The 16521-nt window shown below is 48.5% G+C and overlaps 1 protein-coding gene across 6 annotated transcripts in view; it reads left to right on the top strand.

Annotated features, from left to right (window-relative positions):
• TDRD5 (tudor domain containing 5) overlaps positions 1 to 16521 on the top strand; it is a 79461-nt gene that overhangs the window by 3003 nt on the left and 59937 nt on the right. Inside the window, exons 1-12 of one of the 6 annotated variants that reach the window (XR_007907567.1) lie at positions 1712 to 1821; positions 2458 to 2696; positions 3597 to 4046; positions 4834 to 4952; positions 5753 to 5973; positions 6651 to 6857; positions 7863 to 7929; positions 8636 to 8836; positions 11003 to 11164; positions 11649 to 11752; positions 12662 to 12996; positions 13690 to 13787. Coding sequence is in view for 4 of the 6 variants with exons in the window: in XM_051806409.1 (XP_051662369.1) it covers positions 2486 to 2696; positions 3597 to 4046; positions 4834 to 4952; positions 5753 to 5973; positions 6651 to 6857; positions 7863 to 7929; positions 8636 to 8836; positions 11003 to 11164; positions 11649 to 11752; positions 12662 to 12665 (1746 nt within the window). In the remaining 2 variants the exon portion in view is untranslated. Of the gene's footprint in view, positions 1 to 14; positions 1822 to 2457; positions 2697 to 3596; positions 4047 to 4833; positions 4953 to 5752; positions 5974 to 6650; positions 6858 to 7862; positions 7930 to 8635; positions 10181 to 11002; positions 11165 to 11648; positions 11753 to 12661; positions 13514 to 13689; positions 13788 to 16521 lie in introns of those variants that run through there. The other 5 variants (XM_051806417.1, XM_051806409.1, XM_051806426.1 and 2 more) reach the window with 5 other exon arrangements.

Here is a 16521-nt window from a genome sequence, read left to right as displayed (position 1 = left end):
CTGCATTGCTCTCCAGAAGCCCTTTGGAGGGACACTGGCAGCAAACCCCTTCTCTCCAGGATCACCTCACGTTTTTGCAGGGTGGGAAATTAACTGGTCCAGTTCAGCCATGAACTTTCCTGAAAGGATGCAAAGCATGGTGGCCGTTCCTGGGATAGAACTGTTGAATCTAAATTGCCAAAAGAGTTTGGGCCTAAATGCCTTCCTAGTTTTCCACAGAAGGAGCGTGGCAGAGCAAACGTAGGAGCCTTCTCTTTTCATGCTGCTCAGCCTGTGGTGACATCTGCAGAAACCTCTGGAGGAAGGTTTAAAACACTTCTGAAGTGTTTAAAACACTTTTGACATGTTTTAAAGTCACTGAATGTATTAAAGAAACCAGCACCTGGCTAGAAATCATACTACAGGCAAGACACAGCTGGGACATAAGGCAGGGCAGTGCTGAGCTTGGGGATTCCCAGTCTGTAGTGTGGAGGAGTAGCTGGAGGGAGCTGGGAAGCTGGCTGGGGATGTGCTGCTCTTGTTTTTTCACAGATTCCTGTTTTATTGGAGACCTGTGGGCCCACACGGGGTCAGGATATTGCAAGCAGGGAGGGCAGGAGCACCAGCTGCCTGCTTTCTCTGCTCTGACACGCTGGGTGCCTTGTCAGCAAGTCACCAGGGAAGTGATGGATGGAGAGGGCTAAAGGCAGGAGAAAAGTTGGGTGCAAACGGGGTGTAATTAATAAATTTATACAGTGTATATACTTTGGAAGTGCTCCAGAAACCTTTTGCACTTGGTGTTTATCACTTGGCCAACACACGGGATGGGGGAGAGATGGTCTCCAGCTGCTGAAAGGGCAGGTGGTGTTTTAAGCAGCAGCAGCAAACAGCAGCTCAGGTCTGGTTTTGGATTCCTGTTGGTACCTCGTCAAAAGCACCGTGGCATATTTAACACCTCCAAACCTGCAACTTGCTGGTTTTGTTTGATGTTTTATTCAACCAGTGGGTCCCAACTCCACCATCCCTGGAGGATGTTTTTGGCTGCTCCCTTGAAACAGGGGACATGCTCTGGGAGCACATGCTGATGGGTTTGCAACCTTTGCTGTCCCAAAATCTGCAACCTCAGCTCCTGTTTTATTCTGAAACGTATTGCTGTGTGGAAATCAGCTGTGCTGTTGAGAGGGAAGTCTGTGAGCCCTTAGGAAACAGCCATTGCACCACACTTTACCACACTCTGTGGCCTTGGGAAAGTCAGTGTCTCCACTGTGGATTATCCACTCAGATGAGACGAAAAATACAAGACTCCTTACAATACAAAACTCTTCTTACAAAATACAAGACTCCTCTTAATAACAGTGGGACACTGAGGTGCTGGAACAAGTCCAGAGAAAGGCAATGAAGCTGGGGAAGGGTCTGGAACACAAGTCTGACAAGAAGTGGCTGAGGGAGCTGGGGGGGCTCAGCCTGGGGAAAAGGAGGGTCAGGGGGGACCTTCTCATTCTCTACAACCACCTGAAAAGAGGTTGTAGCCAGGTAGGGGTTAGTGCTTTCCCCCAGGCAACCAGGGATAGGACAAGCAGACACAGTCCTAGGCTGGGCCAGGGGAGGTTTAGGTTGGGCATTAGGAAGAATTTCTTCACAGAAAGGGTGACTAAACATTGGAACAGGCTGCCCACGGGAGGTGGTGGAGTCGCCATCCCTGGAGGTGTTTAAGCAAAGACTGGGTGTGACACTCAGTGCCACCGTCTGATTGACAAGGTGGTGTTTGGCCACAGGTTGGACCCGATGATCTTGTAATGTCTTTTCCAACCCAATCAATCCTGCAGTTCTGTGACACTTCACGTGGTTTCTTTACCTTTTTTTTTTTTTTTTTTTTTTCTTTCAGAAGGCGGGGGCACCGCCTCCGCGCAGGTGGAATCCCCTCCCGCCTCAGGGAGCCACTCCCCCTCAGCCGCTCCCCCTCAGCCGCTCCGCAATGGCGGCCGTGTGTGGGGGGGGGAGGCCCCGCCCCGCCCCGCCCTCGCGCCCCGTAAAGGCGGGAAGGGCGGCGCGCATGCGCGCTGGGAGGAGGGAGCGATGGCGTCGTGAGTGTGGGACCCGCGGGAGGGCGGCGGGTGCGCCGGGATGGGGCTCAGGGGTGACTGTGCGGGACAGCGACCCTGTGAGGCTGGGGGGCGAACCCCGAGGCTGAGGGGCACAGGGCAGCACTATGAAGAGCACCGAGCCCCTCGGGTCGGTGGGGGGGTTTCTCGGGCAGCAGTTTGAGGGCGCAGGGTTTCTGGAGCGGCAGGGATTGTGGAGCGAAGGAGTTTAGGGGTGCACTAAACTCCAGGGGCGCTGGCGAGTGAATACAGGCATTGATAGGTAGTGGGCTGGTGAACCTGCTGCCCGCTCCCCCGTCCAGCTCTCGATTCCACCAGGTTTTGAGCAGCTGTGGTGGTGCAGGTTGTCATCTGCTGGCTTGCGTTTCCCCTTTAGCACAGACACGGCGAAGCAGGCGCAGCTCATGGAGCTGCTGAAAAAGGAGGTGAGAGCGATGCTGATAGCTGCCAAGGAGGGCCTGACGCCGGCAGAGCTGGAGGAGCAGTACATGGCCATGGTCTGCAAACCTCTGCCCCTCCAAGACCTGGGCTTCCAGTCCACCTTGGAGCTGGTGAGACACATGCCTGAAGTTGTCCGAGTCTCTTTTTGTAAGAATGGCACCCTTATCCTCAAAGGTGAGGTTTTGTTGGGTGGAGGAGTTGTTTGGAACCTCGTACTGGGGTGAAGTGTTGCCCTGTGTCACGTGCCCGTTTCTCATTCATCTCTGGTTAACTTCTTGTCTTTGATGTTTCTTCCCCGGTTTTGATCTGCCTTTTAACACTTTCTTTCCTTCTGAGAAAATCACCCAGGCTTCCAGTTATTTTTGTACATTTTTACATTCTACACTTAGTTTAGTAACTGAGGCAACATTTCCTATGGGTACACTAGAGCTGGTAAGCATCCCTTTTCCTGTAAATACAGAGTAGAGCAGAAGCCAAAACCAGGTATGAGGCCTCTCAAAAGAAGCTATAAATGTTTCCCTACCTGATTCCATGGGAAGTTTAGTCTGTATCAGAGAACCTTTTTAATTTTCTTTGTAGAGGAGTTGTGTAAAACAATGGTAGATGCAAAGAGTTGATTGGGAAGGGTGAAATAGTTGGGGGCTTTTTGCATGCTACAGTTAAGACCAGAAAAAGTTGTTTAGAAGCATGGAAAAGACCTGGGCTGCTCTCCAAGGAGACCTTGCCTGGGCAGGGGAGTGCTCTGTAGTGGGAGTTTACTGTGATTCTGCTTTCCCAGCAAAACTCTCAGCAGGTTTTGTTTGTGACCCTGCATCCAAGAATTTGGCCTGCCTTCCTACCTGGTGTGAGCTTATAGGGATGAGGGTTCAGACTGGTTGTTGGCTTCTAAAAAGGGTTTTGGTCAGTTTGCTGCTGGAAATGGGCCATGATTTAGTTTGATTGCTTTTGAAGAAAACACCTGCTTCTGAAAAGAGGGGGGAGAGAGGAAAGAAAGGAATGAAGAGGAGCTTTGCCAGTGCAGAGCTATTAGTAGTTCACTGTTTTTGTTTGTGTGTTTATTTCATTCTGTTGTAGCCATTGCAGACGACACCACCAAAGGCATTGCCAAGCTGGTTGCCTGCCAGAAGGGAAGGACGTGTACTAAGGCATGGAAGAGAACTCATCTGAAGGCAAATGCTGCTTCTCCCTCTAAGAACTCAAAGAATCCACAACATTCCCCTCTGAGAGCCAGGACTCCCATCCTGCCAGAGACAGTGAAGGCTGAGCTGCAGGCCCTGCTGAGCTCCTCACCTCTTCCACTCCAGGACTTGGACAAGGCCTTCCTCAAATGCTTTGGCCGGGCGTTCCCGTACAGGCAGCACGGATTTTCTTCTGTGCTTGAAGCCCTCAGGAGCGTGTCTGATTTCATTGTGGTTGAGCAGACAGAGGCAGGTTCTTTGCTGGTCCTGAGACAGTACCTGGCAAATGAGGCAGAGCAGGAAGAGGTGCCTCAAGGTGAGGCACAGGACGAAGAGATGCTGCGAGGTGAGGGGGTTTTTTTGGCTAAAAGCACGTAGTAGCTCTTACAAGCTTTGTAGCCAAGCAACTACGTTTCAGGTGGCTCTTGCTGTATTTCCAGTTGCTGTGGTAGTCCAGGTTCCCCCAGGTTTTAGCACAGAAGGGCTGCTGCAGAAGCAGCTGTCACAAGGCAGTTGTCTTGGTAGCTGAGAGTTTAACTGGAATTTTTCAATGTGTTGCCACTGTTTTTTGATGTGAGGGTAAAGGAAGAGATGTTTAACCCTTTCAGAGAATGAACTTTCTGAGTGTGTGTATGTGTAGGACTGGAATTTCTAGTCATTCCATGCAGTAGGTAACAAAACTAGAAGGATCTTCTGAACGTCGGCTCTGTGGGCTGCTGAAGCCTTTCTGATATTCTTCTTGAGACAACAGTAGCCTGAAAGGCACAGCTGCAGTGTTCCACAAGAGAGACAAGACTGCAGATACCTTAAGTGTTCTCATAAAACCTACAGTAGAGGGTGGAAAAATCACATAAGAGTTACTGACAAATTCATGGCTTTTCGGGGGGAAAATTAATTCTGGCATCATTCTAGCAATGGATTTTAGCACTTGGCATGCTTTTAAGAGCAAGCAATTGTGTTGGTTTGTTTCAGCTTATTAATACAGTGAATCCTCAGGAATGTAGTGGCTGTGAACGCTACAAGAAGTGAGGAAAACACCACCAGTGTTTTCAGATATTTTCTCTTTCTGCTTAATATGCTACACTGCATCAGTCCAATCAGTAAGAATAACAGCCAAAATGTCATCTTTGCAGCTGAGATGCCTCCTTTGGAACCCATCTGTGAGACAGATAACTTCCACCAGGCAGCACTTCATCAGAAGTGGGAGCCAGTGGAAACAGAAGCAGTAGATTTGGGTGATCACCTCAAACAAGTAAGTGATGGATAAGTGATCTGTAGATTTTTCATGTCTTATTCAAGTGGGTGATAACTCTTTTTACTGTCTTTGTTGAGTTTGCATTGTTGATGCACTGTTTCCATCTACACTAGTTCAAAGGAAATAATGTTTTCAGCAGTAAGAATAACACAAAACTGACAGCTGTGCTAACAGCTCACTCATACAAATCTGTTTGGAGTAAGAAGAACAAAGCTTGTATATTTTGTTTGGTTTTGTCCTTGGGAAATAGCTCTAGTGTGAAAGTGGGATGCATTTATGCCTTCTGTCACTTCTGAGTAATTTTCAGATAGTTTTCCTCATTCAGTCACGTACTTTTTTGTGGTAACAGCACATAGAAATAACATCTTTTCAGTAAAATCTAGCAAAGAGGTGGGTTTAATTTGGTTTGGGTTTTGGTTTTTTGGTTTGTTCGTGGGGATTTTTGTTTTGTTGTGCTTTGCTTTTTTAGCAACAGCCATTTACTACTTTTATCTAAATATGTGACGTGACTTCAATTCATCTCCTTTATTCCTTGTAGGAATATGAGCAAGGTATTTTTGTTGTACCCCTCTTTACACTGGAGGGAAGGAAGAGAGAGAGTGTGAAAATGAATGCTTCTGTCACAGGGAAAGTTTGGATCTAGGTTTGTGCAATTTGTTGGGATTCTCTGATATTCAGTAATTCACAGGTCCCTGGGAAAACAGAACTACCCTTTTTAACTTACTGGAAAGGCCAGTTGTGTGTGATCAGTGTGTGATGAGACATCTTAGTGCCACCTTCCTCTTATCCCTTTGTAGCCTCAAGATTGTCAGCAGCTGCTACCAAACAAGCTGGCACTGACTGAAGAAATCCTCCCAGATGCTGTTCAGGACAGAAGCCTTTGCAGTTTACCACCTCTGAAGAGAAAGTCCTTGGTGGGAGTCGTCGTGGAATTCGTCGTCTCTCCTACCCAGTTCTACATCCACATCTGTGGCAGGGAAACATCCCACAAACTGCAGGATCTGATGTTTGAGATGAGGTGGGAGCATGTTGTGCCAATGCAGTGCTGCTGCCTGTGGTGTGTGTGTTTGTGTCGAGGGAAGAGGGCACCAGCTGTTGAGGATGGTCAGTGCTGGCTTCATTACTTGGTAATTGGATGCAGGTGCTGTACTGAAACCCCTACTCATCGTGCTTATCCATTCCTCTTAACTAACAAGCAGTGAGTGTGTTCAACAGCAAAATAGTCTTAGGCTGTTCTGGACTTCAAAAGCCTGGAAGGATTATGGAGAGGATCTTAAAGGGTTCCTTTGCCTTGTGCTACTGTTGCTAATGTGCTCAGTTAAAGCTTTTATTTCCGTTTCTAATGCTTTGAGGCAGTGCTCCGGAACTTGGTTCATAAGAAACAATGACATGTAAAGGTAATGTTAAAAAATTAATGGTTAGAATAATGGTATTTAGCCTCTGATTAATCCCCATTAATTAACTTTTTGTCGGACCCCAGGCATATCATTCAAATGTTAAAAGTTTGGGGTTGAATTTTTTTGTTGCCATTGCAGTTCAAGTGGGGGAGAACAGAGATATAAAGGATCTATTGAAGCAACTCCTGAAAATTCATGTCATGGGGACTTTGAAAAATCAGGATTCTTTTGATGCCCCGTGTGCTTGTTCATGTCCTGCAACCTACTAAGCAGAGTTTCTCCCTATGATCTTTTACAGACACCTTTACTCACATAAACTTGTCTCTGATAAATACATCATGCCTGACTCTGCAGTACGGCCTGGACAGCTCTGCTGTGTGATGGTCTCCAAATGGTGGTACCGTGTTATCATCCACCGTGTGATCAGTGACCAAGAAGTGGAGGTGTTCTATGCAGATTATGGGCACCTCCAAATTGTCCAGAAGTCTTGGCTGAGATTCCTCAAGTAAGTACATTGCACGTGGGCGGCAGAACAGCTGAGGTTGGATTAGACTTCTGGAAAGCATCCTGTCCAAGCTTCCTGCTCAAGTCTGGAATAGACTGCCCAGGCCTTGTCAGGATGGTTTCTGACTGTTTCCAAGGTTGGAGACTTCATGACCTCTTTGGGCAACCTGTTCCAGTGCTTGCGCACTCTCATGGTAAAAATGCCACTTTCCAGACAGCTAGCCCCAGGTGTGTGCTGGTGTGTGGTGGTGTTCCTCTCCAAGTGCAGGACTTTGTGAGGTTCCTGTCTGCCCATTTCTATCCTGTCGAGATCCATCTGGATGGCAGCCTGACCCTCTGGGGTATCAGCCACTCCTGCCAGTTTTGTATCGTCAGCAGACTGAGGGTAGACTTGCCCAGGTCAATAATGAAGACGCTGAGCAATGCTGGACCCAGCATTGACCCCTGGGGTACACTGCTAAATCCTTTCCTGTTTCTGCCTTCACTCCTCAGTCTGTCCTCTTGCTGCTTTCTTTCACCTTGGGACAACTTCCCTAATCCCCCTTCCTGTGTTCCCTGAATGGATATAAACATTCTCCTGAAGGGACATCAGTCCAAGTGGGACACGTTTGTGGTGCCAGAGGTACTTGTTCTCTGCAGTTCAGCACGTTTTCCATATTTGCATCTTCCCCCTCATTTGTGTTTCTTCCTGCCTGGCTGTTGGCATTCTTTGGTTCAAAAGTCATGGCTCTCTGTCTCTAGCTTTGTCTCCACAAGGAGTTCTGATGGGAATGTGCTTGGGCCAGGGAATGTGTAAGGTAGCAGCTGTTACTGCTGTTTCTGCTCTGCCCATTCTCTGGATATGGAGTGTTTTCCAAAGCTGCTGTTAGGTTTTAGTCATAAGCACACAATCTAGTGTATGCCTCTCTATTCCTAAGCTGATATTAAAACCCAGAAGAGGAGAGAGTTCTGCTCTGCTGCTGATTTTTCCCTATTTTTGCAGTAATGGCTTTGCTTTGTATTGTAGGTGGCAGTACTTGAAGCTCCCTGCTCAGGCCATCCCGTGTTCCTTGGCGTGGGTAAAACCTGTGGAGGTACGTGTTCACATGCAGTTTTGTTTATTGACATATATACAAGAGTTACCAAATAGAAGTTGTCTGTTTTAAAAAACAGACAAAAAGTTGTCTCTGTTTTAAAAAACTCTTCTGTGACAGAGCTTTAAGTGCAGTCAGCACAGCCAAAGAGTTACAGAGGTCATAAAGTTCCTCTGTGGTGGGAAACCTCTTGGTCAAGAAGCAGAAGTACAATCTCTGAAGGAAAGCATGTGAGCAGAGTTGCTGCCTCTGTGTGTTTTAAAGATGCTACTTTTAAAAAGTTGTTTCCTCTGGGTTTTGAGAGTTAATCACGATTTTCATTGCAGTGAGGCTTAGCAGCTTCTTAATAACTTCTGATACTTCTGACAACTGTAAAATCTCATGATTCCAGGAATTGGACAAAATAAACACCAAACAACTGTATTTTAAGCAGTTTTGATAAAATCACTGGTGAATGCCATTGGACTGTGTTTGGAAGTGGGTATTTAAGGTAAAAGGGCAATCCCAGTGTTCCCAGCATTACAGGCTTTGGGAGTAGTTTGGTTTAGTTCTGTGCTGGGAAGCTGGTCTGCCTGACTTTCCTGTATTTGTCACTGGCCTGGCCTGGCTCAGTTGCCTTTTGACAAGTGCCCTCCACCAGGAAAAGTCTCAGGTGGTGGACATTGGCCTGTTTATAGTAACTTCATGTCCTTGTTTTCTCCTTCAGGGTACATGGTCTCCTGCAGCAACTCTCCTGTTCAAGAATCTCTGTGGCTTCAAGGAGCTCGTGGGCATTGTGGATGAATATGTGGATGGCATTCTGCACCTCTTCCTCTGTGACACATCCACCAAGGAGGATGTCTACTTCCACTCTGTCTTGAGGGATATGGGATATGCTGATGTCTGTGGAGAGAACATTCCTTCCCAGGTCAGGAGGGAGGCATGTGCTGCTCAAAGAAAGGGCAAGGAAAGGACCCTTGTAATGGGAAGATCTTTACCTTGAAGCAAGTAGTTTTGTGAAGAGCAAAACTGGTATTCCCTGCTTTCCTGTAGCTTACCATTTGTGGCTGCAACCCACAGTGTCTGTCTCTCTATGGTGAGAGCTTGCTTTTTGGTTAAGGTGGAATCTGATGATACAGCAGAGATGTTCTGGTTTAGCAGAACAAATTGTTTCCACTGCCTTCTGGCAGTGGATTAGAAGTTGATTAGCTTGGTAGTGTTGCAGATTCAGCTGACACACATCTTGTAGAGATAACAGGGAAAAGTAAAATCACTGCAGGTGTTCTGAGCATAAGGCCAAACTGAGATGGAATTGAGAGGTTGTTAAGAGATGTGTTGATTCATCCAGCCAATTAATGAGAGCTCAAGTTCATTAGATTATATTGTATGACTTAAAGTAGTGCTACATTGTGAGCAGTTGAGTGAGGAACACTCCCATCTTCAAAAGGGGCAAGAAGGAGGACCCAGGAAACTCCTGGCTAATGAGCCTCACCTCCATCCCTGGAGAGGTGATGGACCAGGGCATTCTGGAGGTCATCACCAAGCAGGTAGAAGAAAAGGTCACCAGGAAATGTGTGTTAGGTGAATGGGCAGTGATGTGGATCAACAACTGGCTGAATGGCAGAGCTCTGAGGGTCATGATCAGCAGAGTAGAATCCAGTTGGAGGCCTGGAGTCAGTGGCATTCCCCAGGGATCAACAGTGGGTTCCAGTCTTATCTTTATCAATGACCTGGAAGAAGGGATAGAATGTACCTTCAGCAAGTTTGCTGATGATACAAAAGTGGAGGAGTAGGTGATACACCTGAAGGCTGTGCTCCCATTCAGGGGGACCTTGACAGGCTGGAGAACTGGGCAGAGAGAAACCTAATGAGGTTCAGTAAGGGCAGTTGTAGGGTCCTGCACCTGGGGGGGGAATAACCCCAATACCAGGTTGGGGGCTGACCTGGAGAGCAGCGCTGTGGAGAAGGACCAGGGAGTGTTGGTGGATGACAAGCTGTCCATGAGCCAGCAGTGTGCCCTGGGGCCAGGAGGGTCAATGGGATCTTGGGGTGAATTGGGAAGAATGTGGCCAGCAGGTCAAGGGAGGTGGTCCTGCCCCTCTACTCAGCCTTAGTGAGGCCACATCTGCAGTGCTGTGTCCAGTTCTGGGCAGGTTCCAAGAAGATGGTGCCAGACAGTTTAGTGGTGCCTGGGAACAGGACGAGGAGTAATGGCCATAAACTAAAACACAAGAAGTTCTACCTCAGCATAAGGAAGAACTTCATGTTGAGGGTGGCAGAGCACTGGAACAGGCTGCCCAGGGAGGTGGTGAAATCTCCCTCTCTGGAGACATTCCAAACGCACCTGGATGCGTTCCTGTCACCTGTTCCAGGTGACCCTGCTTTGGCAGGACTGGATGATCTCCAGAGGTCCTTTCCAACCCTGATAATTCTGTGATACTTAAATTATTTTGGCCTGCCGTGCTGTGAGCACTGGAGATTGGTTATGCCATTAGCAAACTGAGCTATGGAGATTGTCTTGCTTTAAAAACTCTTACTTTGCCAGTGAAAGGTACCGTGTTGGGCAGTGTGACCGTGGTAGATTGCCTGCTGTGCCTCAGACAGACATTCCAGTTGTAAGCCAGTGCAGAGGGCATTTGTGCTTTAGGCTCCTCTGTGTCACCATCTGCCTGTGTCAGCTCAGTTTCAGTAAGAACTCTGTGGATGATGAAAACCCTTGGAAAGGTACTGCCATGATTTTATATCTCAGCAGAAAACTGGGCCTTACAGCCTGGAGTGCTTCTATCTGTTGCTTCCTTCAGTAGATGCAGAATGCATGTTTTGGCAGGATTAGATCCTATCATATTTTTTTCCATGTGTAGGTCCACTTCTGAAGGGGGGGAGAGGGGCATTGCTGAGAAATTTTGCTGCTGGCAGGAGGGGAGTTGATTTTCCTAGGAAGGCCATTTCTGCAAGAATTTTGAGCTCACTTGTGGGTGTTGTGCTTCTCCATAAAACCTACTAGAGGTTTGCTGAATCGAATCCTTTTTATTCTTTGTGGTGGTTACAACATGGGCTTTTCTCCTGTCCTGGTGTGTTTTTTATTTGTTCCTAGGAATTCAAGGAACTGAATCCTTTGGCCTTGTATGTTCAGCCCAGTGGAGAGCAGGAGAATGCTGAACTGGTGGAGCCAGACCTTTGCTTGCAGCAGGAATCTCTGGTTGCAGATAGTGAAACAACATCCTCAAAGCTGGATGGGGCTGAGCTGTGTGACCAGGTGAGAGTTGGCTGTGGCACAGCTATTGTTCCATGAAATCAGCTCCATGTGGCTGAGAGGTGGGTGACCATCCCTGAAATGTAAGTTTAATTTGAATTCTTAACCAAAAATGCAGAGGGGCTTCCTCTGACTCAGTTCCTGCTTCCTTGCAGAAACTCCCTCTGTCATTGCCACCACTGGTTCTGCGTGGGGCTGCTGAGAGATGAGCCAGCTGTTGATTTCTTTCCTAAGACATGGTGCTTTGTGTCTTGTAATCTATCCCTCTTTTCAGCTTGCTGTGCAGGAAAAGCTGCCCTTTGGCCAAGGGAACTAGGGGTTTGTTGTTGTGTAGTTTTGTTGGTGTGGTTTTTTAATCATCCAGTTGCTGACATTCCAGTTCTTTGTAAATTTTTAGAGATAATAAAGATCAGGGCAGCTAATGAACTGATTGTGCACTAATTGCACCCTCTCTTGATTTTTTTTTTTTTTCAATGTACATTTGCAGACACCTCATTCTCTTGGAGAGTCCTCTGTGCCTGCTGTCTTAGTCAAGTCAGTGGAAGATCTTTATACCTCCTTTATTTACTCCAAGCAACCAGCAGAAATGAGGCAAGATGACCCTGATCAGATAGAAAGATTTTTGAAGCAAGGCCCAACTTTCTGAAGCTGTACATCCTGCTGTTCTGCTCATGGCAGTGCCATTCATGCTGGACACCCCTAACAGTACGGGTAGATTTGTCAGTCAGAGTTCACACAGCAGGAAGCTGAGCAGTCTGTTACCATGCCATGAGTTTTGCAGTCCCTGTTGGGTATCCTAGGGCTGGTGCTGCTGGAACTGATGGACATGTTGGTGTTTCTGTGGGCTGGAGGTGCCACAGTAATAAATGGCTGGATGCAGTGCATCGGTTTGGCCTTTGTGCAGCAAAATGGATTTCTAATTGTTTAATGGGAAGAAATGAATTGAGGGTTAGTTCTTTCATTGCTGGTTTTTGTTGTCTTTTCTGGACTTTCTGCTGCTTTCATGCAGAAGTCTTTGTTTCTCCACTCCATACTGTGTTCATTTCATACTGAGTCTCCCAGTCTCTCAGCTGTAAGGGACTAAAGCATTTTGTAAATCCTGTGAGGTCCCTGTGTGAGTGTTTGTCTTCCATCTTCCAAATGATGAAAGAATCTATAACACCCCTATGAGAGTTGCTCGATTTACAAGGTGGATTAAGTGCCTTGGTGAAGGCAGTGAATTTTTGTGCCTTGTAACAGAGCTGTCTGCCTTCTCTTTGGAGTTCCTTAGACACAAGCTACGGATTTCCCACCTCTGGAGAAATGGAGGTGGAGCAACTGGGGGACAGGGAGAGAGGTCCTTGGGTTATACCATGTCCAGCTCGTCAAATAGGTGTGCAGTAACAAGTCCTCTTGCCGTGATCTGGTGACATCCAGCAAAGGGGATTTCAGTCTAAACTGGAGCTCCTGGATTTGCCAGTGTAGATTTGATCTTTTTTTTCTGTGTCCTTCCTGTTGCAGGTGAAGAGAACATGAAGAATGAAGACCTTCCCAGGAGCTGGCCTCTGTGGAGCCAACCTCACAGACTCCATGTCCCTCCTGCCACACTCTCTGCAGTGTTGGCAGCTGCACAATTGGCCACTTCCCATGCCCACTTCCAGTGGCTCCCCAGCCTAGGAAGGCAGGTGTGAGAAGAGGGGAGAAGCTGGAGCTGCTGCTGAGGAAGGCTGCTGGGAGCAGCACAGGCTCTCTCTGTGACCATGCTGTTGGGTTGTTTTGTTTTGTTTTGTTCTTTTTGTTCACAAACATTTAATCCCTTGAAAAACTTTTTGGGTCTGACGTCTCAGGTGGGCTAGGTGATCTTTAAAGCTCTCTTGCAACCCAAACCGTTCTGATTCTGGTTTTTTTTTTAATTTCAGCATTTTGGGTTTGGTTTGGGATGTGAAAGTGCTGAAAGTGCGATGTGTTAATTTTACTTTCAGGAAAATAGTTTGGGTTTGTATTTTTAATTTCAGGGAGATACTTTATTTTTGTTGTACTGGTGGTCTACTGAGTTACTACTCTTTAATATAGTGGTTCAGGAGAACATCTAAGTGTAACATTGTGTTCTATATCCTTTAAGTTTAGGAGAGGGAAACTGGCTGCCTATCCCTCCCTCCCTCAGTGCATGAGCAGTTTTGACATTGGTTTTTAAGACAGTGGGTGCTCTACACACTCCTTGCTCTGAGGAGGGCTGAAGAAACCTTCCCCAAGAAGAAAGTGCTGTGATTTGTTGAATGCCACGTGTACAAAGCATCAGGAATTTCATCTCACATATAAAATAAAATCTGTAAAGGATCTAGCAAGAGAAAGCTTGAAGCGTGACATTGTCCATGTTTATATAGCTTTGTGCCTGTGGCAAGTAATCCTGATGAGTGTGAGGTTGTTAATGCAGAGAAAAGCAGTGAAAACAGAAGGGCCCTGGTTAGGAGTGCTGGCATTCAGCTGGTTTAGGGGTCCCTAGGCTGTCCCTCAGGGCTTCAGGGCCTTCAAGGGCCTGATTGGACTAGGTGATCTTTAAAGCTCTCTTCCAGCCCAAACCGTTCTATGATTCTGTTGTTTTAATTTCAGCATTTTGGGTTTGGTTTGGGATGTGAAAGTGCTAAAAAAAGGAAATGTAGGACTTGTTAGAGAGCAACTACTGGGAAAGCTAATGAAGGAGGTGAAAGCAGAATGGTGAAGAGCAGGGGCTGTCCAACCCAGTGCAGGGGTAGCCTGACTTCTCTGGTGCTGTGTTTGGGCCAGGGGGCTCATTGCACATGTTTGTCATCCATCCCCTGTAACAGAGCTGATGTTGCTCGGGGGTCACCCCCTCTGCTGCAGGACCCCTGTTTGGTTTCAGGGAGGTGAGACCTGGGGCTAGGGTGGCGTGTCCCGAGGAGACCCCCACACCGTCCTCTGCCCCTCCTTGGGCTGCAGCAGGGGCTGGAACCCAGAGGGGCTGTCACCCTGTCCTTGCTGCTGCTGGATCACTGCTAGATGGCAGCCGAGGCCAGCACTCAGCTGCTCAGCTCCCTGCAGCCTAAAACTCCTCCTCCCTGGGGGTCTGGGAGGGCGAGGGAGATGAGGAGCTGAAGAAGATTGGTGAGTGAGCAGTGCCTCCATTCCTGGCTGGGGCTGTCTCTGTCCCCACTCGTTTCCTGGGGTGTGGTGGGGGTGTAACAGGGAATTTTGGGGATGTGTCCCACTGTTGCTTGGTGAGGGCTGTCCCAAGGAATTGGAGATTAGGAGATGCTGTGGGGGTCTGGAAGGGGATGTGTGGACACTGGGAGCTTAACATGTGTGCAGAAAGGGAGCAGCGTTTCCCTTCCCAGAGCAGTTTGGCTCACATTCCTCGTACCCAGCAGGCCCCTGTTTGTACATTTGTTGCCTAAGGCAGTGGAAAAAGAGAAAGATGCCTCAGGGACTGCAAAGTGATGCTGTATTCATGTCCCTGCTCCTGGGCATTGCTGTGCCAGTGCCAGGCGGGGGGGAGGGAGAGGTGGCTGTGCCAGGCATCAGGGTAAACCACCTTATCAATTTTGGGGGAACCCAGCCCCATAGAGGTGTCTGATGGAAGGATTAAGGTGCTCTGCAGATGTCATCTTCCTACTGGAGGGGTCAGGAGTGCCTTCCCCATCCTCCCTGAGCAGCATCTCCATGGAACACTGGGGTCCCTTTCACTGGAGTGCCCAGTGTGGGTGCCCTTCATCCCAAGGTGTGTGTGTGTAAAGGGGTCCTGCTCCTCCAAAGGAGCTTGGGGTGGAGCTGCTTCCCTCTCCTTTGCCCCTGGTTTCCCCCTTCCCTGTAGCTGTGGGGCAGCCATGCTGCCAGCAGAGGTTATCGACTGGGAGTCCTCGGGGCGAGGACCGAAATGTTTAGAGCAGATTAAAAATTGAAAGGCTTTGCAGCTCTCCCTAAAAGCCGGGGTTAAGCAACACACCGGCGAGGTGTGTGCTCAGGGGACTCACTAATGGACTCGGGTGATGCCGGGGGTCTGGGGTCAGCCCTGGCAGGTGGATGGAGCTGGGGTGGGTGGCTCTGCTCCCCACTGGGGGGTGGTGGGAAGCAGGTGATGGAAACGTGGTGTCCCCGTGGCTGGGGCGGTGTATGTAAGAGCAGAGCCAGACCTGGACCACCTCAGGAAGGATCCTGGGGCGTGGGTGAGTCTGGAAAGGGTGAGGAGCGATGCTCTGGGCAGGGATTTTGTTTTGAGGGGTATGCCAGGAAAAGGTTCTCCTGGCACCTGCAAGCGGCTGCCTGGCCGTGGTGGTAATCGGGCGCTTTGAGTTCTAAGCGGGCTGTCAGGAAGTATTTGGCTGGGGAGGAGGATGGAAGGTGACAGCTCGCTTTGGATGAGCACAGTGCTGCAGAGGTGGCCAAACACCTCCCTCACGGTGCTCTGGGTTGCAGGAGGGCTGGGCAGGAGCTTGGGGTACCCAGGCTGAATGCTGGGAACACAGAGGTCCCAGGCTGGCCCTGTGGTGGTCTCTGTGACTGGTGCCATCTCAGCGAGGCTGAAATTTTCCAGATTCATGCATCAGCCCATCCCTCCCCACCCCTCTGCACTTTTGAGTGCTCTGGAACGTGGGGTTCAACTGAGCAAATCATTTGGACTTGAAAACCAAAATTGAGTGCTTCTGACCCTAAAAACATTTGTCTTTTTATTTTTAGATGTGGGGTTTTTTCAGATGGAAATTGAATCGGTTCCTGGTTTGGGGAGGATAAAAGTGCACTCAACCCTGCATCGGATTGTTTCACTTGACCCACGAGTAAATGCTTTTCTTTCCTCTGACCTGGAAGGATTTCTTTTTCTTTCCATTTGGCAAGAAAAACGGGAAAGCCAATTCTTGGTACAGGTCACTGCAAAATAAGGTCTGGAGCTGGAGCTTTTCAGCCTGAGTGCTGTGCCAAGACCCGTCAGCTTTCCCACTGGTCCCTGGAGTGGCTCCCTTTTTCTTGCAGTAAAAAACCCTGTTTTTCCCTTGCATTTTGCTGGGAGCAAATGACTGCCGGGCAGGAGAGCAGCCTCTGGCTGCTGGGTTTTGGATGAGCAGAGATGGGGATGGTGCTTGTGCCTTGCTGAATTTTTGGAGGGTGACTTAGAGGCCACCCATGGGATGGGTCATGCAAGCTGACCAACACTTCATCTCTGCAAAGGCCCGTCTTGGTGGATTTGGGGGGAAATGCTGAGATACTCCTGCTGGCAGGAAGGAGTATGAAGGAGACCTGTGGCAGCAGTGCTGCTGGAGCATCCCAGAGTTGGGAAATGGGTCAGTGCTGCCATTTAGTTGAAGCAGGGCTGTGCTCCTGGGCCTGGTGCTGCCTGCAAGGGTCTGTGCACGCCCCATCCCACAGAAATG

Source organism: Manacus candei, unplaced genomic scaffold (assembly GCF_025592945.1).
Source record: "Manacus candei isolate 608988 ecotype Guabito, Panama unplaced genomic scaffold, ASM2559294v1 h1tg000005l, whole genome shotgun sequence".
In the NCBI taxonomy this organism is placed as follows: Eukaryota; Metazoa; Chordata; class Aves; order Passeriformes; family Pipridae; genus Manacus; species Manacus candei.
This window is presented reverse-complemented; position numbering and strand designations above follow the sequence as displayed.